Raw genomic sequence first — 26,808 nt, forward strand, 5'->3', positions numbered from 1 at the left:
CTGTTTTACAACGTTTTCTTTTGTTCCTTTGAGGCTTTAACGGGAATTCAAGGGCCATACATTGCTTGCACGCAAGTGCTAAGAAAATTAATTAAGATGTTAACATTTTTTTAGTCATATATCAGTGACCATTTTAGTCTTAGAAGATGAATTATGATTGATGATCAAGCGCCGTATTTAATTGCTTACTCCAGTTCAGTTAATGTTGATCATAAATTATAAATTAGCACAAATTAATTAAAAATGTTGTGTCGCTTTCAATTTTTATCTCTTTGCTGTTGTACTGTTTTGGGTTTGGCTTTGATCTAGTCAAGGATATTCACCACCGTTAGCTAGTCCGAAAATTGAAGATTCTAAGGACCTTTCACTTTCACATCACTTAACTACAAATACATGAACGGGTTGAATAATTTAACCGGTTGAATTAAGAGATTAACAGAATTGAAGAGTTAAAAGATTATGGTTCAAGTTATCCTAAGGAGAAAAATAGAAGTATAATAAATAACATACTAACATTTGCCGTTAAAAAAAAACTCACTAAAAATATAGTGTTATTAATGATTTAGTTCATATGATTTTTTTTTTTTTTTTTGTGTTAACCTTTCTATGTTATGAAAAGAGGATTCTAGTAATCTGGAGTTCGATCTGGAGATAAAACCTAATCAAGAATTGTTCCACCTAAAAATTAGAACTCATATTTTTCTAAACGATTCGTTTTTTAATGAAACTCATTAATCATTTGAGTTCAATAGCTTTGATTTTTTGCTTCATCCCTGTTTTTTACTCTCCACATGACCCTACAGGGTTTTTCACATCAAGCTTCTAGAATATTCACATTGCTCCTTCTTTAAGTAAGAGAAATGCTAAGAACACACTCTTTCAAGTATTCTCTTTAACACTTACTCTTCTATTAGGTGAAACTTATGTGGGTCTCAATACTTTATATGTGATACATTTTCAATGTGTTGTACCCACATAGATTTCACTTAATAAGAGAGTGTGTATTAGAGAGAGTATTCACAACACTCCTCATTTTGCTAACCCAAGGTTTATAACACCCGCTCGCAAAACACATCAACTACTTATATCTCCATGTTGTTGTTGTACCATATTGGATTTGTCCGACATAGTTGAATATTAATTAGAGTTAGTTTATTACTGTTTAAGATGGTTAGGAGTTAGTTATGATTAATAGAGTTACTTTTACACCATAATTTTGAACATTATTAACCAAGATTAGTTAACCATATATTGATCATTTATTGAACTCGATGTTTAAATTGGTTAACAATGTACAAAATCGCAGTGGTTCATAAGTTATTCGATTTTGTTGTACTTACTTTATTAACAAGCTAATATGTTATTAACCATGATTTTAAATGCTAATATCAAAGTTTTACACGTGCAAAAAAATTCAAGCACAAATATCATTTTTGTTGTTAATGGTCCTATGGATGCTTTTGTAGCAAGTTTCCTTAATTTCAATAAACCACGTCCACCCCCCTTAAAAAAACAAATCACGTTCATAGATTTTCACCAACTGTAAAAAATATACCATAGTTCTTTGAAGTCGGCATGTAGAGGCATCCTTCGAAATCAGAATTGAGATTTTATGAAAGGATTTTTCTGTAAAATCAGCTCAAGTAGTTCTATCTTTGCCGAATCTTGAACCATTTGGAATGATATTTATCTTGCCTATGATATGACTTAAAAAACTTTTGTATGCGATGCCTGTGTATTTGCCTCGACAGTTGAGTTAATAAAGGAGCCTCTTTTATTAAATAAAATAAAATAAAATTATGCCATAGATTTTTAAATCAATAAAATCACACTTCAAAAAGAAAACTCTATGCATTAGATATTTCTTTTGGTACAAACCACATTAGAGAGATTTTACAGATATTTCTTTTGGTACAAACCACATTAGAGAGATTTTACAGCTGTGTAATAATTGCCGAAATGACCCCTCATATTTGCAAAACTCAAAAGTCTGCTCATGGAATGCAAGAATCATAACCCTATACAAAACTTCAATATATATTGGAAATTTGCAACAAACCAAAATCAATTTGTTCATTATTGTCTTTTATCAAGTCTCAGTTATTAGACAAATTACCACATGGGTTCCAACAAGTTTTTGGTCTCATTGGTCGTGGTTTCCATACTATTGCTACACTTGACTGCTGAAGGAAGCCTTTTTGACTATTTGAAAGGTGCTTAAATCCCTCTCCTCTCTCTATCTAATGTGATAATCTTACTCAAATCTTAAATTTTCACGCATTAATTAATATATATTAGTGTTGCATTGCAGATAAAGCTTGTAAAATGGCTGTGGATTGTGGAAAAGGAAAGTGCGTCGTTAGGTCAAACCACAAACATCCATTTAAGTTCGTCTGTAAATGTGAACCTGGTTGGAAGCAAATCAAAGCGGGTCCAAAACATATGTTCCTTCCAAAAGCATGTGTCATCCCTGAATCTGAATGTAAATTTCACACTCTCTCTTTCTTACTGCCATGTATTTGTTTGTCATCAGCATTAGTGTAGTATATCATATGTTTGTTAACACGGTGTATACTAGAACTACGATGACTCACTATGATTTTGCAGAAGCTACCAAGTGTAGATTTTTAAAAATCATTATGGATCGCCGTGGTTTTGGCATATCCACTATGTTACCAAACATCCGCTTGATTACTTTGCCATCTATTTCTTTCATTTATCTAATAGGCCATATTGTTATCTGAAGCAATCTTATGCAAAAATCTAATCATTTTTTTTCTTTCTCTTAGGTTCTTTCTACACTGAGCTCAACCCAGGCCAAGAAGGATGCATGTGATAGTTATGTGGTCGGTGTCTATCAGCGTGGTGATGCTGCAGGAGAAAATCTAATACAATCTGAGATGGCTTCACACATTGCTTAGTCTAAAAAATGATAAACTTCTCTATTATGATATCTATTTTATTGTTTTCTATATACAATTTCATCTCACGTACTCCTTCAGTTTTAAATATAAGCAAACAAACTTTTATATGCAATGTAAGCCAATTTGTAAGAATGTGATGAATTTCTCTTATTTTGTGAGCACCATATAAAACTTATTGCATCAATACTTCTTTTTTATTTTTTTGTCAAAGATATCTAGTTGTAATATTGCTTCCCAAGCAAAATAATAGCACATAGACAAGATGCAAAATAAAACTCGAAATATATGTTTTCAGCGCTTGAGGCGATTGCATATCTGATTGCAAATCAACAATGTAATTTGAATTATCAGCGACGTTGGTAAACAAAAAGGGAACAACGTTCCTATTCAAGGTTACAAAAAGGGAACCAAAAATAATAACTAAAATATAAAGTTTAGGAAGAGATCATAGCTATGAATAATGATGATATAATATTTGATAGATATCCCTTTTGACAGTGACAAATTAAACCAAGACAACTAGGAGAATCAACAATGTTTTAAAGACTGGATCGGAAGTCAAACAACGCGAGCATTGATTCATGGTTCAAGCAGTTGTTGATCCAGATAATTACTAAAAAATTATAATGGAAATCATTATTTAAATAATAATAATAGTATAAAATATAAATAATTTCACACAAAAAATAGTGTTGTTTCTTAGGCCCAATAATAACTAGCAAAAAAAAAAAAAAAGATCATACAAACTTGTGCCATTGAAAAGTTAAAGTGGGGTGTTTGTTTCAAGTTTAATAGATTTATTTCTAAGAATAACTTTTCGAAAAATATAAAAATGAGAGTTTTATCTTAAGATATTTTTAAAAAGGGTTAATTAAGTAAATGGTCCCTGTAAATATTTAGAATTTTGTTTTTAGTCCTTATAAAATAAAATCACACTTTTTAGTCCCTATAAAATTTTCCATCAGCATTTTTAGTCCCTATAAAAATTTTCCATCAGCATTTTTAGTCCCTCTAAAAAATTTCCATCAATATTTTTGGTCCCTAAAATGCTTAAAGAAAATGCCACAGGGACTAAAAAGTGTGATTTTATTTTGTAGGGACTAAAAACAAAACTGTCAATATTTATAGGGACTGAAAACTTAATTATCCCTTTTAAAAAAGATGCTTGGTTAATAATACTATAATATTCCTATGAACTTCACGAGAACTTTATTATTCCCACCATTTTATTTAAAAAAATTCTATTAACTGAAACATTTTATACCCAAACGTAAAATTTAATAAACTTGTAATAAACAGAAATATATATTTCTTTCATTACTATCAAAAATATATTTCTTTTCGAAAAATCTAAAAAAAAACTTGAAACAAACGCATCTGAAGAAGGAAAAAAAGAAATTAAAAGATTGTATTCAAAAGATAAATTTTTAAAATATTGAATACATAATTTCTTAGAAAATACTTTTATGTTTAGTTTCTTAACTTGTGTCGTAAAGGAACAAAGTAACATTTCCTATAATAAAAAAAAACCCAATAAATTTCACAAGTCCAAATTTTTTATAAATAAAAAAACCTAAATTTAACAAAATAGCAAAACCTCAAATTCAGTATTGACAACAAATCAACAATGTGCCATTTCTTCAACTTAAGTTCAAACAACTAAAATTTGTTACATCCTCTTCACCTCACTTTCATCTTAAACTCTGTCACAATGTGCAAGTTTTTTAAAAGTATCCCATAGAGGTTATTTAATAGGGGTATTTTTATCAGTCAGAATTCAAACATTCGTCACTTTGTGTGAGTCTAACCCCTTCCGTTAGACTCAACTCCCGTTAGTAATTCAAGAGTATGCTTAGTGTTAACTTATACTAATCAACTTACAATAATAATCTTTAATTGGATTAAAAGGTTGGCAATTTTTATCAATATCTTTTCGATCATCAAAACCATCAAGAGGCCAACAGACACACAATGAATATATGATCACTTCTCTTATATATTTTTTATTTAGTTCGTTCATGTCGTCTAATAGCCAAAATGACCACTCGTGTTTTCATGACTCTAAAAGTTTGCTCATGAAATGTAAGGGTTGCTACATTATTCAAAACTTTTATAACTAATTGGGCACCTTGTGTATATATTGGAAAATTAGAACAAACCATAGTCAATTTAATCATTATTCATTATTCATTTCCTTGTCTCAATTATTAATAGTCAAATTATAACAGATGGGTTCCCACAAGTTTTTGATCATTCTGGCCGTGGTTTACATACTACTGCTACGCATGACTGTTAATGCCAAAGGGAGCTTTTTTCACCGTTATAGAGGTGCTTAAGTCTTTCTCCTTCTCTGTCTAATGCATCATGCATGCATGGATATGAAGTTGTGCTGATTTTTTCTCAAGTCTTAAATTTTGAAACATTATATATTAGTGTTGCATTGCAGATAAAATTTGTAAAGAGGTGGAATGTGGAAAGGGAAAGTGTGGAGCTACATCCACTCACAAAAACCCATTTAACGTATTCTGTGAATGTGAACCTGGATGGCAGCATATCAAAGTGGACCCTGAATATTCAAACAAGTTTCCTCCATTACCATGTGTCATTCCCCAATGTGAACCTCACTCACTTTTTTTAGAGTATTTATTTGCCATCATTATTTTACTTTGCTCACTCAATGAAAATTTTAATCAAAATCATAATTTGTAATTTGCAGGCACCATTAATGATGATTGCAAGCAAGCTACGACTCAAGTTCCAGATAAAGACTTTCATATTTCCAGCAACATGTCGCATTCTGATCGTAAGTAACATATGCACATATTTCCAGGAGGAGTATACTTAATACAACTAATTAATGAGAGGTTTGAATTTGATCACAAACTTTTTGGTTTTGTTTTAACCGTGTTTTGTGGAAAAATATGAAATACTATGTAGCTTGCTATTTGGCTTTTTGTGGGGAAGGTACCTGCATCAAGAACAGTAAAAAACAAAAACATAATTACAAATACAGATGCGAATGTAAACCCAATTATTTCAATCTTCTAAACATGTCCGGTTTGCCTTGTTACAATGAATGTACGAAATCCAGAGCAATATTTTTTAATCTAATTTACACTTAAACTGTGGATATTGTAAAATAGTTTTTGTTTTTGGTTTGTAATTGCTCAGGTAGCCGCCTTGGATCTGATTGTTCAAAGCTTGGAATTAAAATTATGAATTCAATAGCTAACAATTCAGGTGAGACTGGGCTTGCCACCTATTCTTTCATTCATCTCATAGGCCAGATTTAGCTAAACTAAAATGAACAATTACAATGTACATAATCTGAATTGTTGATCAATAAATGTCAACAAATTATCAATAAAAGATTGGAACTGCTCAAGTCTACCTATAAACTTTTTGGGTCTGATTACAAATAGATTTACTTCAAAAGAATTGGCTATAAGAGTGATTTTATATATACACTAGTCAATTACAGGTTCGTTCGAACGGGTTGGTTATATTTATTTATAGTTTAAAATAAGATCTTAGTTTTGCAAATTTATATATTCAGAATCTCTATTAAATCAACACAACAGTTAAAGGCTACAAAACAGCAAACCAAAACCATCCTTATGTTCATTATTGCATAAATTTAGAGAGGAAATAAAATTTTAAATGCAGAAAATCTAATATTTTTTTCTTCAGTTCTTTCCATAGCAAGCTCTACCCGGGCCAAGAAGGTTCCATTGGATATTTAGTTATATGGTCAGTGTGAAGAGAAAAAGGGATGAGAAAGAGTATGAGAAGGGAAAAAAGGGAGAAATAAAGGATAAAAGAAGTATGTTTAATTTTTTAAAGAACAGCCATATCCTTGTCCTAAAAATCAATGTACTATTTTATAAATTATTGAATGAAAATACTTATCAAATTATTTAATTTATTATTTTAATCTAGTTACCAGTCGATCAGTGCTAGAAAAAAATTACATAGTCCAAACTTTGAAGATGATTTTTCACTAATCAATTAGTTAAAAAGATCTTCTAAATACTGTGTTTTTTTTTCTTTTCAATATCTTCTAAATTTAAATTTGAACAAAATAATACATCAATTCTAATTTACCGTATAAACCATAAATGGAACAAATGATTGTCGATGGTCAAATGTGTAACAAATTGATCAATAAAATCACCGTACGGGTGTACCATTATTTTTTTTTCAAACGAAGGTGTACCATAACTTGTTCAGATTTCAAAGTTATGATACATCCATAATGCGATTTCATTGGTCGATTAGTTACATGATGGTCTTTCTCTAATCCATTAGTTAAACCAGAAATATGTGTTACATTGGTAATGTGATTTTTCAATATCTTCTACCTAAAAATGTGAAAAAATAAAATACATTTGTATAAAATGTATACACGACAAATATTTTTCCCTGGTCAATTAGTTAGAAGATGATCTTTACTAATCAATTGGTTAAAAGATAAATATGTATTTCATTAGTATTGCGATTTTTTTAAATAAAATTTTTTAAAGCAATTTTTTTTGAGGGAAAAGCAAATTATTATACACTTATTATAATTTATTTCATAAACCATACATGAGGCAAATATTTTTCAGTGGTCAATTAGTTGGAAGATAATCTTTCACTAATCAAAAGCATATATACATTAGTTATATAACGATAATTTAGAATCATCATTTCACTATTTTGAAGTATTGACTCATGCTAGCACTACTTCTTTGGCATTTGAGTAGTTGTAGGAACAATCATTAACACATCGCTGCAAGCCTGCAACGTTTATTTCCACTTTATGATATGGATGCTCCAAATGGTCACGGGTAAAGTTGCGCAACCGGTAAAGTTGTTGTCATGTGACTGTAAGGTCACGGGTTCAAGTCCTGGAAACAGCATCTTGTGTAAAAACAGGGTAAGACTGCGTACAATACACCAAATGGTGGGACCCCTTCCCGGACCTTGCGTATGCGGAGCTTCAGTGCACCGGGTTGCCCTTTTATGATATGGATGCACAAAGAACAATGAAGAATAATTCAAACCTAAAATTTAAATGTTTCATTGTGCTTCAGGGAAAGACAATGGCTTTGGAGAGGCAAAGGTGTTGTTCCCACAACATTCAATTACCTATTTTTTATTTGCCTCTTCCCTAAACTCAATTGGGTGTTTACAGTGGTGGCAAAGTTGTTTCTCAGTTAGATTTTCAATAATCAATCAGCCAACACTTCAAAACCCAGGAAAATTCAAACCTACAAATTTTCTCAATTGGAAACAGAAATTATAAACGGGTGATGGTTGAAAATTTAAAAAGGGATTAAGGGTATTTTTTACAATTTTGGGTGTAGCTATATTAAACCAAACTGTTTTTTGTGTTCTAACTTCTAAGTAGGTTCGGTTGTTGAGTTATGAAACACTATAGAAATTGTGCACATGTTTGATGTTAAGGTGGGTTAGCCAAAATCACAATGAACCAAACAACCGTAAGTTTGCAACAACCACACTCTAAAAAGTTAAAACACTTCCACATCCCCAGTAATTGACCATATAAAACACTTCCACATCTTAGCTATTGCATGCATCATAAACAAGATGAAATTTTGCAACAAACACATCCCAGTATAGGCAATTAATATGTATATGAATGTGAGATTGTCTTTCTTTTATTTTCATTGAGCACAACATAAAAATTATTGCATACCTTCTTCATTTATTTCCCTCTCTCATATTGATCACAAAAGATATGAAGCTGTAATATTTATGTTTTCATTATTAATATTATCATTATCCAAATAAAACAATTGTACAACATACTCATAAACAAGATGAAAATAAAAAACTCAGAATATAATTTACCAATGAATCACTTGTTTTTCACTTCAACACCAGTTTTACCAGCAATGATGACAGAGGTAGCCATGTTCAAGAACAAACCATGCTCGACGACACCTTCAAGCGACGAAATCTCAGCTCCAGCAGCATTTGCATCTCTAATGGGAGTCTTAAAATACAAATCAACAATGTAATTAGAATTATCAGTGACATAGGGTTTTCCACTTTCATCCACTCTCAATTTCGCATCAACACCTTCTTCTTTGAACAATTCTTGAAGCCTAATCAAATTATATTTCCAACAAAACTGAACAACCTCCACCGGCATCGCTAAACCGCTTCCACCCAAACCGGAGACCAGTTTCGTGTCGTCGACGACCACGACGAATTTATCAGAAGCGGCTTCCACCATTTTCTCACGGAGGAGAGCACCGCCGCGGCCTTTAACAAGATTGAGAAACGGATCGACTTCATCAGCACCGTCGATGGCGAGATCGAGACGAGGATTATCGTCCAGAACAGAGAGAGGAATACCAAGAGAACGAGCTTGTTCTTCGGTGCGTTTGGAAGTGGGAACGCCGATGATGTTGGTGAGTTCGCCGGAGTTGAGAAGTTCGCCGAGTTTGGAGACGACGAAGGCGGCGGTGGAGCCGGTGCCGAGGCCGAGGACCATGCCGCTTTTGACATATTCAACGGCTTTATCGGCGGCGAGTTTTTTGAGGTCGTCTTGAGTGAGGGTTATGGCTTTGACGGAGAAGGAAGGGGGTTTGGTGCGTAGTTTAAGAGAGGAAGGGGTGCGTAGGTTAAGACGTGTGGAGGCATTGAAGAATGAGGAAGAGAGTGATGGTGGTGATGAGAGGGATAAGGATGCCATTGTTGATTTTCAATTCAATGTAATGTAAAAGTGATTCAAACTATACCCAACACTTCAGTTCTATAATCCTATCCTATCTATCTCATCTCTTTTGTTGTGTTTGGTTGGTGTTTAGATTTAGATTAGATTGACCAAACCAAACCACACCGCAGGTTATATTTTTTGTTTATTTTAGTATATTGCTTTTATCTTTATCTTTTACTATAATTTTCAATTGAATTTTGGCGTTTTCCTTTTCAGCAAAGTTGGATTGTATTGGATGTTTCTTTTCCAACAACCAACTTCTAAACGATATATGCTGATTCATTCACATTCATCCTCTCATGTATGCGGATTCATTCACCTAATTATTCTATACCCTTTTTTTTTTTTTTTTTTTTTACCAAATATAATTACAACTATTTCAATCTTTTTCTTCAGTCAAAACTAAGTGAAACAACATGCATGGTTCCATCACTTTGTGCCAATGGTTGTGGTTTCTATGGTTCTCCTTCAAACAAGAACCTTTGTTCAAAGTGTTACAATGTTTATCTCAAAGAAAACCTTATTCTTGAGTCATCGGCTTCTTGTCCTTCAAAGAACCCTAGTATCAATGATATTTGTCATGCTGTGACTGCTATTTCTCTCATTGACAATGATAACATGAAGGAGAAGAAAACTAGGTGCAGGAGTTGCAACAAAAAAGTGGGACTAACAGGGCTCAAGTGCCGTTGTGGTGATGTATTTTGTGGAATGCATAGATACCCAGAAGAACATACATGCAAAGTGGATTTAAAAGAGATTGGTCGCCAAATATTAGAGAAACAAAATCCTTTGTGTATGGGGGTGATAAGTTAGAATATCGAATCTAGATGATAAATAGATAGTGAATACAGTATTACTTTTCTTTTAGGTGCAAAAGTACTTGCATTTTTCCTTAACAAGTATTTTTTATTTTAGTATTTTCTTTTTTCTTTTGAGATGCTCATTTTAATTTTAGTTTCATATAATTAAGAATTGTAAATATTGCTATTATTTATGGATACATATTTCTTATTATTTAATCATTCGTTGATTTTTAACTATTACATATTGTTAGTTATAATAGACATGTAAGAACAGGACAAAAAAAGAATAACATTTGGTAACATGATCTTGAGTAAAAAAAATGAAATAATGTGATCAACTGACAACTACTTCATTAATTAAGAAAATAAAAACGACGAGAACAATAAAATTAAAATCTGGAGGAAAGAAAGAAAAGAAACCAGACATGTTTGTATGGGGGTGAAAGGAGGATATCAACAGTAACCCATGTTGATGAGTGAAGAGGGAGAAATGATGAAAGAACATATAATTGCAATAAAAAAAGTCTCAAGAAATCTCATGTGTTTGTATGAGATTGTTAGTTTTATAATTTTCAACTAAAAAGTCTCACAAAATCCATTCTACCAAGTAATCCATTGAGATCTATAAGTTTTTGAATACCAAGAGACAATTTTTAAGTTGTGAAAAATCTTGATTGAATACAACCGAATTTCGTTGAACTCTTTAAAAAATCATGAAAATCCTAATTGAATACCAGCGGAATTATTTATAATCTTTTAAAATCTTGATTGAATACCTTAAGATTTTTCTATAACCAAAAAGTTTTTTAAAATCCTTCGAAATCTCAATTCAATACACTCTCCTAAAAGTGGCTCGCTGCAAAATAAATCCATAGAATACCACCCCCCAAAATTTAAATGCTTAATGTACTCCCTCCGTCTCTAAATAATAGTCGTTTAAGGTTTATGCACGATTATTAATGAAATGATTAATTGTGTTGATTTTGATGGTAAAATTAGTATCATTTACTAAAACACCCTTATTAATTGTAGTTAGTAGAGTAGTTAAGTTGGATGAAATTCAATAAATAAGGGTATAATAATTGAAAAAAATAATAAAGGTTGCATTGGTATTCTAAAAGGACAATTATTTTGAGAAAAAGAAAAATGGGTAAAGAGATAATTATTATGAGATGGAGGGAGTACAAAATAACCAAACTATATAATCAAGCTTCAAAAGATAATGTACAAAATAACCAAACTATATAATCAAACAACTATATATTATTTGGAACTCCAGCATTACCTGACAAGCTAGTAAAGCAAATTAAAATTCAATGCGGTCCCATAAAAGCTGTTAACATATCAAGGTGATGCTTCCTTTTAAGGTACTGGCAAAATAAATATACCATGCACATATTGAAAAAAAAATTGCTCAATTTTTCATCAAAAAAGAAAATGCTGAATTGGGCTCACAATTTAACTATATTTTTATAATGATTTGGCATAGAGGTCAATACTACCAATTTGCAGCCGGGAAGTAGACTGATTGTCTTTGACTGCCAGAAACCTGAACCTGCAAAATCATTTCAGGGTTTAGGAATAATACGTCAATGCAATAATTTTGTTGAACTAATTACATAAAGTGTAAAGCAAGGATTTATATAAACACCAAGATACCGACACTCTAAACAAATTTTTACAGGGTTAATAGTGTTTTACCCCCTGTAATATAGGTCATTTCCGGTTTTACCCCCTGTAAAATATTTTTTTTGGATTTCGTCCTTGTAATTTGAAGATTTTTGGTTTTGGACCTTCATGAATTTTGACTGTACAAAATTGAAGATATGGCAGGGGGTAAACCAAAATTTGCTCAAATTAACAGGGGGGTAAACCGAAATTTGCTCAAATTTACAAGGGTGAAATTTTTCGTGAAGGTCCAAAACCAAAAAATCTTCAAATTACAAGGATGAAATTCAAAAAAAAAATTTTACAGGGGGGAAAACCGGAAATGACCTATATTACAGGGGGGTAAAGCACTATTAACCCTTACTTTAAACAGGTTTTACACATACGTAAAACCATATTTTAGCATCTTGACATGGTGTAAACAAGTTTTTTAAGAGATACTAAGATGTGGTAAAGATGATAAAATGTAATCAAGATGTTTGTGTAAAATTTGTTTATATTATCATTGTATAGTCATAAAAAAGAATATTGTGAGTAAAAATTACCTGAACAGATTAGATGGAAAACTTGCTGAGTTGATCATATATGTTCTACGTTGGAAACGGTCTTTAAAGAACTGAGAGGTTTGCTTGTCCAAAACTTGCCAACTGGTCCCCTCATCATTGCTTCCTTCAAGAATCCTGGGAAAAGGTCGTGCGTGCACGGCACATCAACTCAATTTAATTCATGAAAATTCATTTCAAAGCAAAGCAAAGAAACGAAGCTGAGTGAACCAACATACCAGTCACCAAAGAAACAAATATAAAGAAACACACTATTACAGATACACATAGTTGCTAACAGGCAGAGCAAAAGTGTACTTAGTGTACTTGCTTGACAAGGCTGGGATTTCATATAATTTTTAAGAATTTGATTTTTAAATTGAAAGCCTAATAAGTTTTATATCACCAATAAACTATACTGTGCCACCTGTTTCAAAACAATTGAAAGCTTCTAATTAAATTAAATATCAAGTGACACTTTCTCATTCTTAAGTAGTTTAAGAAGTTTTAAATCAACAATGGATTAAATTCAAACTAAATTTCCAATGTTAATAGTCTTTGGAAAGATAGCAATTACCTTGCTATAATTTAGAGCAATGAAGCTTACAAGATTAAAGAATCAGAACAATATATCAAATAAGCACGAGTAAATCATCCACGAGTAAAGATCCTCTCAATTCTCAAAACAAGTAGATAGGTCCATTACAGTTCTGGAGGGTATAAAGGATATAAAGATACAATAGACAATCTCAAAACTGGTGACATTAATTTGGCCTTCATACACCAAAATCATAATAATGGAGATGTCCATTTCTTTCTTTAAAGAAATATACTTTCTTTAAAGAAATATAAAGAGGATCTCTACTCCTCATCCACTCATTAACAATAATTATAATAACATGAATCAAGAATAAAACAATTTATCACCAAATATAAAGTCCATACCAGTCCATCGGATCCCTTTCTGGGGCATCATTGGCAGACATTAATTCATATGCCACAAGCTCAAACTTCTTGTCATCAAACGTTCTATACACGATCCAACAACCTACACAGTCAAATATGTAACATTTTTTTAATATAAGCATCAAGATATCAATGTCAGTGCCTTTAGAATAGTAATAAGATGGACTCATGCAAGCATTTAAACTGAGTATACTCGGGTTTCTTGCTCGATTATTTTTCATATCATGATTATGAATGCTTTTCATTAATCTTAAAATTTATGCCCCCAGGACAGAGAATGAAAACAGAGCATAACTCCTAGGAATGAGTAATTTAACATGAATAATCAATCCAAATCTTACATTAAGAAGATTTCCTCAATAGAATTAGTATTTAGTAGAAATAGGTGAAAGATGAAACGGAGCAACTCATGCTTTAACAACGTAGGTAAAACATGTCAACTTTATTAAGAAATTATATAGAACAATGTTTAACCTAATAATGCAATTTGACGTGAAACAAACTCTATAACCGCAAAGAAGTTATTTAATAAGTTAACTATACACCTTTTGCTCCATTTGGTTCTTCCCATTTTGATATTCGAGTTCCATCAAATGCTGATGTTACCTGATTTTATCAAACAAGAACAAAGTTATTGATGCTATATTTCATAATTAATGTTATACATATAAAATAAATCAGGAATGAACTCACAATCCCTAAAGGCAACTCCTCAGCACTTGAAACGACTGAACCGGAATGTAATCTATTTAACTTCAGAAGTGGCAACAAAATCATATCTTTCCCATAGTTTTCACACTTGTTAAGATTGTTAACCATGTCATCTAGAGCATCTAGCACAACGGGCAGTGCTAAAGAAGTTACTACAGGGTTACCAACCGAACAAACTTCAACCCTCCCATCCGTATTGACTTTTTTCTCTAGTGAAAGAGCATCAAGTAAATCATCAAAAGACGGCAAAAGTTTCTGAAATCTTGGGTTGCTAAGAACTGAATCGATGGAAGCCCTTCTTGATTTAAAAGGGGAACTGGAAAGATCCAAGAGAATTCCTTTCGTAATCCCAAGTACTTTGACAGCTTCGGACTTCGTTAGTTCTTCCTCAATAAATTGATGAAGTACAGGACGAAATGCATTATAAATCTTAGTCACGTGCTCGTCTACACACAATCGAATTGGGCAAGCAGAAGAACTTAGATTATCAGAACCAATTTCAGATCTGGATTTGCGCCATTGCTCATTCCCACTTCTTCTTCCAGGTAACGAGAGGGACTCGTCATCTTCAGAATGCAAACCCCTCTCAAGTTGCTGGTTTTCTTCCATATCACGTGCTTCAATTATTGAAAGTAGTTGTGATGTAAAGCCTCTTCGACATTCGGTGGTTATATTTGTGAGTACAGATGACACAGAAGGCTCTGTAAGCATAGTACGTCGAGAAAGGACCTTAAATTTTGAAAAAGGTGCAAAAAATTACTATCAATTATTACCAATTCAGGAACCCTGATTCCTTATGAAAGTGGACAAAAGCTTGATTATAAAGAAAACACAAGGAAAGAAATTATATAAATTAACCTACCTCGTGCCACTTCCTTGTGTATCGTTTGGTGACATCACGAGTTCCATCTTTCGCTATGGCAATAACATAATTTAATTTCTTATTCCACCTGATTCCATAGATTTAAAAAGTTTAAAAACGACAAAAACAACTAATTTATTAGGTCAATTAAAAGGTGTACTGGAAAATGAATTATACCCTTTTTCATATAATAATGGCTTGTCGTAGATTGCTTCACATGGGTCAAGATGCATCCATCTGTAAGATCATCAACGTCTTCAGAACAAAACACTGTCCCGCCGGAAATAGTTTTAACAGTATATTACAAGAACAAGCAGCTTTTGTGTCAATTGTACCTTCCCAGGAATTGAGAGTAGCACTCTGTCCAAACATGGTCTGTAAAGTCCAGGATCTGGAGATCGACTAAAATTCAGTGACAAAACCTCTCAAGACAAACACATTTATAGTGGGTTGTGAATATAAGGAGAGTTCAAAATACTTTAAATTCACAATAAATGAAATTTACTAGCAACACTGTAAGGACTCATTAGTGAAAACTGGTCCACCCATCATCCCACAGAAATCAACAAACATCACTGTCAAAACACCATAAGGGGTAAACTGTTTTCAATAAGAATGCAAGCTACTTTCAAGAATTTAGTTCAATTTTACATGCATGACTATCTTTTTCTGCCAGCTTACAGTTCAATTAAGAATATTTAGCAGGAATTATCATTTTTAAGTATATTTGAACTTCAAATATATTACAAGTATGTAAAACTAAGTATTACCAGAACAATATTGTCACGGAATGTTTGATATATGACATTTGGTACTGCATTTGTAATGTTAGAATCATCACAAAATAAGTATCTCAAAGATTCAAAATCATGTCTAGACCATAGGTCCTAGCAACTAAGGATACAGAACACCAGCACTTTATCTGTTCTATTGCAGCATAAAAACTAAGCAAGATTATCACACTGAAAAGACTAAATTTCATCCAGTATTTGAGTTACAAACCAGACGTGACTCATATCCAAAAGCCCGACAATAGAGCGTAAAGCAATTGGCCCATTCTCCACAGCGGCCCTCTCTTGTTTCCACAAGCTGCAAATTGAATTTGAAAAGGAATAAAGGGAGTGTCCAAAACAAATGTGATAGGAATAGTCAGTTTGACAGTTGGCCGTGTAAAATGCATCAGCAGCAGTTTAACATAAGTAGAATACCTTTTTTGGATCATTATACCGAGGGAAGCGAGTCAGTTTGGAGCAAACGGTGCAGCTGTCATGTGGAAATATAAACGTTGATAACCAGAAAATTAAGGAAGTCAGGCAAATAGAGGAAGCTAAGATTAGTGAACATGTCAGAAACCTATGAAAATGCTTTATAAGCAAAATGTCAGAATTCTAGTAACCATATATGTAACAGGGGAATAATTTAGTTCATAAAAAGACAGGATTATCTGGCCAAGACATGTTCTAATTCTAAATAAATGCAGATGGTTAACAGATTGTTGATCTTGCATAACAGGACACTCTCAAATATAAATAAAACTAAAATGTTGATTATAAATTATATTTAAAAAAAAAAAAAAGGCGGATCAGATGACGAAGTATAGCTTAATGAAGGTTCACAAATAGTTGTGCATGATGTAATAAGAGAAATGAGATATATCTCAATAAATAATTACCAAACCCACATTTCTGATCTCAGTAAAAGGAAAAACAAAAAGTAATCTCACATAATCTCACATCACATTAAAGCATGTATTCAACGACATACCGATATTGTTCAACCCTTGAAGCTCCATAAAGAGTCTCAGAAGGAAGTGGAGCAGTCATACCTTGGGCTACAGTGTCGTTGCCACAATCACGACAAGGTGGTGCATTCACCCATCTATTTGATGAGAACAAGAAAGAAAGATAAATGATAAGAAGCGATATAAAAAAAGTGCGTAAGTATAGGTGAGTTGGTGTTTTTCATGGGGGAGAGAAAAATATAATCTAACTCAGCTCAGCCACAAATATTATGTGAATCATATTTGAGTTAAATTATAAATAATTCTATTTTCTGTCCTTATAGAGTTGTTAGCCAGTGATGCATTTGATTCATTGGGCATTAATAAAAAAGCACAATAACCAATATAATAACTAATTTAAACCTGAAGGATCGTTTGAACCAGAAAAGCAGCTGTAGCAGGAAAGCATGATCTCGTTCTATTTTTGATGGATTGAAGTTCCCCTCCTGAAAATATTTATCAGGCTTACACCAATTACAAAACAATTGTAGCAGCATACAAAAGCTTATGCTTATGAAATGACAAAAGCATCTCAGCCAAGCCTAATAGAGAGTCACACGCAGAAAGGGTGATATCCATACACAAGCACCGACACTCCAGGTTGAAGGTGTGTCTGACACAACATCGACACATATAGTTATACTAAATCCCTTCTATTTTCTTAAATTATTATTGGTATCTACATGTCAATGTCGAGTCCAATGTATGTGTTTGTGTTGGTGATTTATAGCTTGTTACAACAAAAAGACAGACAAATCCAGGGTGAATGAATTTTCAGAATAGTTAGGGATACCGTAAAAGGAGTTAGTTAGTTTAGAGTTAACACTTAACACAACAATATGAACATCCTCTAAAAAAATTACATCATTGATCACAAGGAGTTAGAATTTTCTCTTGAAAGAAAAATTTACAGGCTCTTACTTTGGCCAAAGAAACTAATGCTTTCTCCTCAAGCTCTTCCACATGAACAGTATTTCGAGCAGCCTCCTGGCGCCTTTCATCTTCATACTGCAAGATATAACATAACAATCAACACATAAAATCAATCATGATGTAATTAATTTTGTTGAGGACAATAGGGAAGCCTCATTTTGACAAACAGTTGTGTTATTTGAACATCAAAATACAGACATTGTATGTGTTTATCTATATCTCTCTCTTACTTTTTATCTGCTACAACTTGCACACAATTCAAAAATACACATAAAAATCAAATGACACCGTATTTGACATTAAAATTATGATGTGAAAATATCATTTCTCTTCGGAAAATTCTATATGCAGCTTCATAACTAAATGACATGTGTTCCTTGAATTTCAAAAGTTGGACAATTTAGTCCCTCAAATTTATCAGTCCCATAAATGAAAAAATGTCAACAATTTAGTCCCTCCAAAAAATTATCTCTTTAGTAATCATCTATCAAAAACCAATGACAGACTGACATATTGACTTGAATAGTCTCTAGAATTATTAAGACAGGTATTTCGCAAAGGAAAATGATATTTCTTACGAAAATGCACAGTGAAGAAACACACGAATAATCCATGCCGTAGATTTACACAATGAGCTGCCCATGATTTCCACTGAAGACGGAAATAACCAGTTTTAGCTTTTTTTAAATGATACATTTGACATGTTCTTGCCTTTCTAGCAACACTCTTTCGCAAACTTGATGAATTAAATTTGAATTTTTTTGGACTAAATTTGGCAACATTGTTCAATTTAAGAGACTAAATTGCTATTTGGTAAACTTGATGATTAAATTTGGCAACATTGTTCAATTTAAGAGACTAAATTGCTATTTGGTAAACTTGATGATTAAATTGACCGAAACTTACAATGGTTGAAATGTAATAAAATGAAAATTACCATGAGGACTTGGGCAACATAAGGTCGTACTCTACCCTCAAATTGCTGAGTATCTTCGCTAGCAACAAACTGCTGCAACATCAGTGCTTCCTCTTCTGCCTGTAAAAATAAAAAATCACAAATATTCAAAACTAAGTTGAAACCTGTGAAAAATTAAAGCAAAAATCAATGACATAAAATAAAACCTGCAAGAGCCTGGCCAATTCCTCGTCGGATTTCAAGAAATCATTAGAATTTGATTCAGGTTGTTGAGGATGATCATTGATGGAGACAAGTCGTAGTTTATCAGAAATTGTTGCAAGATCACAATCAGTTGAAATTTGAGTATCAGGTTCAGCTCCATAAATCTGTTGAATTAATAAAAATAATTAAGAATAAAAATAAAGAGGAGAATTATGAATTGTGTAAAATGAAAACCTTTTGTTGATCGGGAGGAACAGAAGTGAGAGAGTAAAGCTGGAATTGAAGAACTTCGAAGCCATCATCGGTATCGTATTCCAGATCAAAATTGGAGTCGTTGTGAACAACTTGGAATCTTCGACCCACCATTTTTGTGTTCAAAACCTCGAGTTGTTATTTTCTTAGCACTGTTTGTTGTGAAAGTTGAAATGAGAAGAAGAAGAAGAAGAAAGACATCTCGTGGAATAGAGTACGTGGCATGACACGAATACAAGGAATGTACACATAGGATTTCATTATGTGGTTCAAGACAAAGAGATGATGATTAATTCGAGGAAATTTTAAAATAATGAAAATTTATGAAATATTTTATAAGTTAAATTCCTTGTAGTTTTTTTTGAAAGATTTTTAAATTTATTTTTTCTTATAATTTTTTTAAAGACTTTCAAATTAGACCCAATCAAATTTTAAAATTTGCTAATTCATCCCTCAAAATTTTTAAAAATCACAAATTGGCATATAATCTTTTGAAATTTGCAAATGGTCCTATTTTTCAATTTTCAAATTTAACCCATTGCATTTAAATTTATAAAAGTAGCACAAACACGCTTCAAGTCCGTGTTTGGATTCAGAGTTAATTCGACAAAATATTATGATAGAGACATACAAAATTATGAAGTCACAATTACTTTCTTAAATCCATTCTAATACCAAATATGCATCATAATATAATTTTGCTAAAGTTATGTTGATTCAAACATTGATTAAATGAGCCGTTATTCATAAAATGGTTAATTTAGTTTTTTTTTCCAACCAAATATCAAAGTTTGTTTAGTCCATCTAAAATTTTTCAACAAGTTTGAATCCCCAAATGTTTTTAATCACAACTTTTTGGTCTCTACTTTTGACCAAATTCATGTGTATTCTTCAAAATTTTGATTTTTTTTTTTTGCCGTCATGTTTAGTATTGTACATTATGGAAACTAGGGATGGCAAAGCGGGCCGGCCCGCCTCATTTAGGCCCGCCCCGTCTAAGCCCGTTAAAAACGAGACGAGCCGAGTTCAATTTTGTGACCGAGTCCAAAATCTCACCCCGCCCCATTTAGTGGCGGACTTGCGAGTTGGGGGGCCGACCCGCCAAACAAAAAACTTTTTTTTTTATATTTTTTTACAACTAAATTGTTAAAAAAAAACTATGTTGCTTTTATCGTAAAAAAATATAAAAGAATAGGTAGCAAATAAATTTGTGAAAAACAAGATAATTATCAAATTGTTGAATTCAACATCATAACTAATAGTAAAATAAGGCAAATGCGCAACATAAAATAAATCATAAAATAAATCCAACAATCATTTTATAAAATTAGTCTCGAAATAAATAAACTCAACAACCAAGATAAATCCAATAGCATAAAATAAGTCTCAAAATAAATCTAACAACCAAAATAAATCCAAAAGTATAAAATAAGACTCAAAATAACAAATTGAAACACGAGTTAAGCGGGCCGCCCCGCCCCGCCCCGTGCCCATCCCATTTCCAACGAGTTAAGCGGTCCGCCCCGCCCCGCCCCGTGTTTTAACGAGACGAGACGAGCCGAGCCAACTATAGAAAGCGAGTTCAAAACTTCAACTCAGCCCGCCAAAAATAGTGGGCCAAACGAGCCGGCCCGGCGGGTCAAACCCGTTTTGCCACCCTTAATGGAAACCAACAATAGATTGGTTCAAATGGTAATGATATTATCAGAGGTTCAATTTTTGGTTCACGCATATGAAAAAAAATCGGTTGAAAGAGCAAAACCCACCTTGTGTGTCCTACAAATTCTCACGAAAATTAGTCATTATTAAACAGTGGTGAAAATTTCGTATCAATATCATGGTAACCCAAAAAGGACATCTTTTGTAAAAGTTTAAATTTTTTTAAAGAATGATGTATTAAATATGATATTTTAAGTTTTTAACATTTAAATTATAAATTGCTAGCTATTACAAAGAAATCTTGTTCATTTATTTTTTCTTTTTACAAGAAACCTTGTTCATTTTTAATGAGCGTGAGGTTTATTAAGCGACAAATGAACTAAGTCAATCAATTAGTAATTAAGATGGTTAGAAGAGTGCCCTTTTCAAAAAAGATGGTTGGAGTGTACACTCTCCGGTCATTAATATAAGCAAAAATTCATTTTTTAGATTCATTCAATTAATGATGTATGTGACATACAATAAAGACCATATACATCATTAATTGAATGTATCTAAAAAGTGGATTTTAGTTTATATTAGTGACCGAAGGGTGTAGTTTAAATTGATTTTCAAACAAAAGAATTATTTGATCGGGTGACGGATCCGCCTCATAATTGGTAGCAATTGCCCCAGCTAATTTATTAATTTTGTGACAAGTTGTAGAATATTTTTATATTACTCGCATTGAAAGTAAAGTGTTCCCTCACAAACGAGATTAGATTATTATTTAAATACTTTTATTCATGAAGAATCAAATATACAACGATATGAGATAGATTTTTGAATAATTGTTAGGTAACATGTATTATCACAAAAAATGGCAATATAGAAAATGAAAAAATCTTACTATTTCAAAATAGAGCGGTGCTAGGAACAGGCGCTTTAACACTCGCGGGCACACACTCGATCAAGTATTGGGCCACGTGGTTACGTTTTTCTTGGTTACCGGTTGTTTCTATTAACACTTTTTTTTTGCTTTTATTTTTTTAATTATAATATAATTTAGAGGACAAAGTATCTCACCTAGAGGCTACAGCAACCCAAATCACTTATGGAACTGACAAAAGCTTCTTCTCATTATCTTTACCCAAAAATATACACCCTCCAGTCACTATTATAAGCAAAAATCAACATTTTAGGTTTATTCATTAAATGATGTATGTAGTTTTTATTATAGACTACATACATCATTTAATGAATGAACTTAGAATGTTGATTTTTGCTTATAATAGTGACAGGAGGGTGTACATTCATAAGACATCTGCGATTGTGCTCAACTTTAAAACCACCATTTACACTTTTAATTACAGGCGTTGAGAGAGAACTAAAGGAAACTATGTTATTTGCTCATGACTCACATGTTCACTCATACTAAACTAACTGGACTTGTTCCTTTAAAACTCCACAATAGCTGCTTACGTTTCTAGATCTAGATCTTACCATTTTCTTGCAATTAATAAAACTATATGTCAACTGCTGTTTTTATGTTTAGCAACAACAACCATTTGCATTCCAAACGTTTGATTAGAATAAAAGACACTTTGGATCTCCATGTGCGACCAAGGACTGTGTTTGTGATTATTAGCAAGGGGAAGAAGTGCTGGCTTAGATGAAGAAGTTGATGGTGAGTCTCATACTCTCATGACCTGTAAATAATGGTCGATTTGAAGTGGCGAGTCTCATACACTAGCATGGATGATGTTTTTTGGATTTTTCCAGGTGGATGCTGGACTTGTATAGGAAAGAGAGAGAATAGATCAGTAGGTGATAGAAGTTGTTTGACTTTTGGGGTAAACGAGGAATTTTTTATGAATGCAAACAAAAAAAAGGTGTAAAATAGTTCAACCTAGAGAGCCGGTAAGCAGGTAATCAGTTTTAAAATAATAGAAACGGTAGCCAATAAGCGAGCAAGTGTCTACCCGCGATTGTTAGAGCAACTGTGGGTAGCATTCCTCTTCAAAATATATCAACTTTTAGGTGTAAAATACATAGTTTTTGTAGTTTCTAATTTATTTTCGTTAAGTAGCCAAACAGTTAGAATTCACTTTTGAAGGTGAATAAGTGAGGGCATTTGCGATTCGAACCTCCATTATTATATATGAATATGCATTGTCCCTATGAGTTATGCTGAGAGAGACGACATAGTTTCTGATTTTTTTATTTAGTAATAATTATATATTATTTTTTTATCACTTATGCATCAATATATTTTCTTATATAAATATTTATAGTATATGATCTTGCCCCTCTAATTAAAATTTATGAAACCATCCCTCATCCGACCAAAATTTTGAAGTCATAGGCATATCACGGTCAGCTTAATATTATAGTATATGTTTGGTATGCAATATCCTCCCCCTTTTTAATTTGTTTTTTGTCCATATGCATAGTGCTTTGGTGAATGATTATTGTAGTTGTCAGACCATAATATACATATTGGAAAACAAGATAATATGATCAACTCTAGGAAAGTTTTTACAATTTTTATAGAGATGGTACCGTGCATATATTGGGATAGTAGCAAGATAACATGTTTTGTTGATTCTGCTCTTAGAAAGCTTTTACACCTTTTACATAGAGAAGGTGAAATGTTTGAGGACATCTGTTGAAGCATCGATGATCTTTAATATATACACAGATCACAACTGTGCTCAAATTTTGTTTCCTATGTTTCTGGTTATATTTGTGATGGGTACACAATCTCAAGAAGACAAACCAACCGCATGTCCCATCTGAATTGAAGAATTTCAGGTTGTGGAAAAAAAACTCTACATGCACAAACCTAACAGTGGTAGACCATGTCGCTTAATTTGACAAGAAATGGTAATATACGTGTGTAAAGTTATTCTTGATCTCCACCGTTGGTTTCAAAATAATCATGTACACCCCCCGGTCATAAATATAAGCAAAAATTCATATTTTAGATTCATTCAATAAATGATGTATGATGTCTAAAATAAAGACCACATGCATCATTTATTGAATGAATCTATGGATTTTTGCTTATATTTGTGACCGGAGGGTGTACCATCTTGTCTAGTCTTTCTTTTTTGTGATTAATGGACATAGATCGGTAATCTAGCGCACCTAGGGATCGTCGTATGATGGTCATGATATGGAGACGGAATATGATACATTTTACATTTATCATATTCTGCTTAAATATCATGTTTAATGCACCAAAGAGATAAGATAAAATAAACTATTTTCCTATCCTGACCTACCTTTGTAATTTTTATAATGCTGGGTTAGAAATTATCCTTAGAATTTCATTCATTGTTTATATTATGTCGTTTTTAAAATGTTGTCATTCCTTACTTATTTATAATTAATCACATATGCCTTTTTTAAAATATTCAATTAATTAGAGAGTAATTTTCTCATTTAATTATAAAAAATAATGATATTTTATTTGTTATCACGTGCACATCAAGCACGTGATAAGATTAATGCTTATTATGTCAATATCATATCTTGTCTCTATCCAACTCTATATCCTATCTTGACTATATCCTATCATGACCATCAAACGACCTTTTATAGTATAAGTTTTCACTTGGAAGTAATATACAAGGCCTCCCTAGAAGATTTGTACTCCTTAAAATTTAATATACAAGGCCTCCCGAGAGGATTTGTACTCCTTAAAATTATGTTATAAGAATTTGATATGTAAAATTTATGTACTTGTTTGATTCGGTTTGGTTCGATATGCACTTGTTTGATTTATTTTTACAACAAACATAAGATAATTGGTGAACTACTATAATGCTAGCACTTGGGCTAGTTCAGTTCCGTTCGACTCGATAAAAGTACTCAATAAAAATAAGCTCGACTCAAAATTCGACTCATGTTTGTCATAGGCTTTTTTTTCAAACTCCAACTAGACTCGATGCAAACTCACGATTAACTCAATTCAATATCTAGAATCAAATGAGCACAAAATTAACTCATAAACCTTATAAAAATCACATAAAAAATGTGTAAAAATACCATTAATCAATTAATTAGTTAAAAGGCTGTGCTCTTTGCTTGGCGGTTGTTCCGTTATAGGTTGCCTACTAAAGACAACATGCATCATCGTGGTGTTATTGATCATGCATCCAGGGTGTGCGTGGCGGGGTGTGGTGCGACGGAATCATCAAGTCATTTATTCTTACATTGTAATATTTTTGGGTCTATCTAACATTTAATCTATAGATGATTAGGCATTTCAACGGTTGTCCCGTTTTGCGTGCCGAAACATTTTAATCAATTCATTTATAGTGGTGGTAATGCAAAGGTGCGCCGCTCCATTCTTCAGGTCATTTGGTTTGCTACGGTTTGAGAAAGTTGGAAGGAAAGAAATAGCAGGCTATTTATTGACAAAGAATGTTCGGTATTAGAGGTGGTTGATAAGATTAAGTCTCTTGCTTTTACATGGTTGAAGGCGAAATTTGCTTCCCTTCCTTTCATTTACCATGGGTGATGGCTTAATCCGTTCACATGTTGGACATATGCTAAGAGTTATTTCTTTTCATGTTTTTATTTCTTGTACAGGTATTAGGAAAATAGAATGATTATTCTCATTGATTAAAGTAGAGGTTACAATGCATATATATATAGAAAAGAGGGAGCATAGTAACTAATCATATGCTAGCAACTAGCTTAGTAAAACTTAAACTATGGTTGCTTGAGCTGCAAGGCATCTGTTTTTATAGAATGCTTCTCTTCTTCCTCTGTACTCTGTAATATCCCCCCACAAGATGGAAGTTGCTAGATATCTTTTAGCTCCATCTTGGATAAAAAGGAAGAGAAATGCTTAGGAAGCAAAGACTTGGTAAAGAAATCAGCTAATTGATCCTGAGAAGAGACTGGGAGCAATTTCAGAATGCCATTGTGAAGTTTCTCTCTAACTATGTGGCAATCAATCTCTAGATGCTTGGTGCGTTCATGAAACACTGGTTAGCAGCAATATGAAGAGCACTCTGATTGTCACAATAGAGAACAGGGAGTTTAGAGCAACTGATATGGAGATCATGAAGTAGGTACAAGATCCACTGAAGTTCACAGGTTGCAGAAGCAAGTGCTCTATACTCAGCCTTAGAAGATGATCTAGAAACAGTAGTTTGTTTCTTAGTTCTCCATGGGATGAGTGAATCACCCAAAAAGAAACAATGACCAGAGATTGATCTTCTAGTATCCAGACAACTTGCCCAATCAGCACTGTGAATCCCTGAACATGAATGGAAGAGTGTCTGGGGAAAAAACAAACCTTTACCAGGACAACCTTTAAGATATCTGAGAGTTCTCAAAGCAGCATTGTGGTGAGTGACAGTTGGATGAGATAAAAACTGACTCAATTGTTGTGTGATAAAGGTTATATCAGGTCTGGTATTGTTAAGATAGATCAATCTGCCAATTAACCTTCTATAAGCAGGGACATCTGAAAAGGGTGTGCTAGAATCATTATGTAACTTCACAGCAGGATCAGAGGGAGTGGAGACAGGTTTAGAACCAATAAAACTTGAATCAGATAACAGGTCAAGACAATATTTTCTCTGACAAAGAGAAATGCCTGATTTGGAATGGGCAACCTCAATACCAAGGAAGTATTTGAGTTGGCCAAGATCCTTGATTTTAAACAAATCATCCAAAACAGTCTTGATGTGATGAAAATCAGAAAGAGAATCACCAGCAAGTATGATATCATCTACATAAACTAGAAGGACAGTGATGGAGTGATCAGTTTTCTTGATGAATAAGGAATGGTCTGATGAAGCTTGAACATAATGTTGATGAAGCAAAACAGATGTTAATTTCTCATACCACTTCCTGCT

General features: G+C 32.7%; 4 protein-coding genes and 1 pseudogene across 9 annotated transcripts; 3 read left to right on the forward strand and 2 right to left on the reverse strand.

The window, feature by feature from the left end:
* The first annotated feature begins 2,039 nt into the window (after positions 1-2,039).
* On the forward strand, positions 2,040-3,108 carry LOC146911512 (uncharacterized). Its single transcript, XM_085726629.1, has 3 exons — positions 2,040-2,213; positions 2,312-2,482; positions 2,790-3,108. The coding sequence occupies exons 1-3, from the start codon at positions 2,120-2,122 to the stop codon at positions 2,834-2,836; spliced, it is 312 nt and encodes a 103-aa protein (XP_085582755.1). The 5' UTR covers positions 2,040-2,119; the 3' UTR covers positions 2,837-3,108.
* A 1,594-nt stretch (positions 3,109-4,702) lies between these two features.
* LOC146911513 (uncharacterized) lies at positions 4,703-6,845 on the forward strand. Of its 4 annotated transcripts, none has more exons than XM_085725427.1 (7): positions 4,703-4,721; positions 5,153-5,252; positions 5,371-5,538; positions 5,641-5,727; positions 5,862-6,002; positions 6,096-6,164; positions 6,615-6,845. In XM_085725427.1, exons 2-7 carry the CDS (start codon positions 5,153-5,155, stop codon positions 6,665-6,667), a joined length of 618 nt encoding a protein of 205 aa, XP_085581553.1. In that variant the 5' UTR covers positions 4,703-4,721; the 3' UTR covers positions 6,668-6,845. The 4 variants fall into 4 exon arrangements, with proteins under 4 accessions (XP_085581553.1, XP_085581552.1, XP_085581556.1 ...); XM_085725426.1 differs by lacking the exon at positions 4,703-4,721 and adding an exon at positions 4,799-5,006; XM_085725430.1 differs by lacking the exon at positions 4,703-4,721 and having other exon boundaries at positions 5,037-5,252; positions 5,358-5,538.
* A 678-nt stretch (positions 6,846-7,523) lies between these two features.
* Positions 7,524-9,662, reverse strand: EMB3119 (Ribose 5-phosphate isomerase, type A protein). 2 transcript variants are annotated; one of them, XM_085725425.1, is made up of 2 exons: positions 8,781-9,662; positions 7,524-7,813 (listed from the first exon to the last, which is right to left on the reverse strand). In XM_085725425.1, exon 1 carries the CDS (start codon positions 9,628-9,630, stop codon positions 8,788-8,790), a length of 843 nt encoding a protein of 280 aa, XP_085581551.1. In that variant the 5' UTR covers positions 9,631-9,662; the 3' UTR covers positions 7,524-7,813; positions 8,781-8,787. The 2 variants fall into 2 exon arrangements, with proteins under 2 accessions (XP_085581551.1, XP_085581550.1); XM_085725424.1 differs by lacking the exon at positions 7,524-7,813 and adding an exon at positions 8,523-8,673 and having other exon boundaries at positions 8,781-9,630.
* PNG1 (peptide-N-glycanase 1) lies at positions 8,669-19,454 on the reverse strand. The gene is made up of 16 exons (XM_085725423.1): positions 19,274-19,454; positions 19,042-19,203; positions 18,857-18,955; positions 17,908-17,994; positions 17,350-17,432; positions 16,971-17,084; positions 16,415-16,469; positions 16,209-16,295; positions 15,542-15,597; positions 15,384-15,443; positions 15,207-15,294; positions 14,327-15,073; positions 14,179-14,239; positions 13,613-13,715; positions 12,671-12,805; positions 8,669-12,012 (listed from the first exon to the last, which is right to left on the reverse strand). Exons 1-16 carry the CDS (start codon positions 19,403-19,405, stop codon positions 11,928-11,930), a joined length of 2,154 nt encoding a protein of 717 aa, XP_085581549.1. The 5' UTR covers positions 19,406-19,454; the 3' UTR covers positions 8,669-11,927.
* Positions 9,827-10,691, forward strand: LOC146911516 (putative zinc finger A20 and AN1 domain-containing stress-associated protein 8; annotated as a pseudogene). Its single transcript, XR_015018492.1, has 2 exons — positions 9,827-9,955; positions 10,051-10,691. The product of XR_015018492.1 is annotated as a putative zinc finger A20 and AN1 domain-containing stress-associated protein 8 (transcript).
* Positions 19,455-26,808: the final 7,354 nt, after the last annotated feature.

This window comes from Medicago sativa, chromosome 7 (genome assembly GCF_051527215.1).
Source record: "Medicago sativa cultivar Bolivia chromosome 7, Bolivia_mono, whole genome shotgun sequence".
Taxonomy (NCBI): domain Eukaryota; kingdom Viridiplantae; phylum Streptophyta; class Magnoliopsida; order Fabales; family Fabaceae; genus Medicago; species Medicago sativa.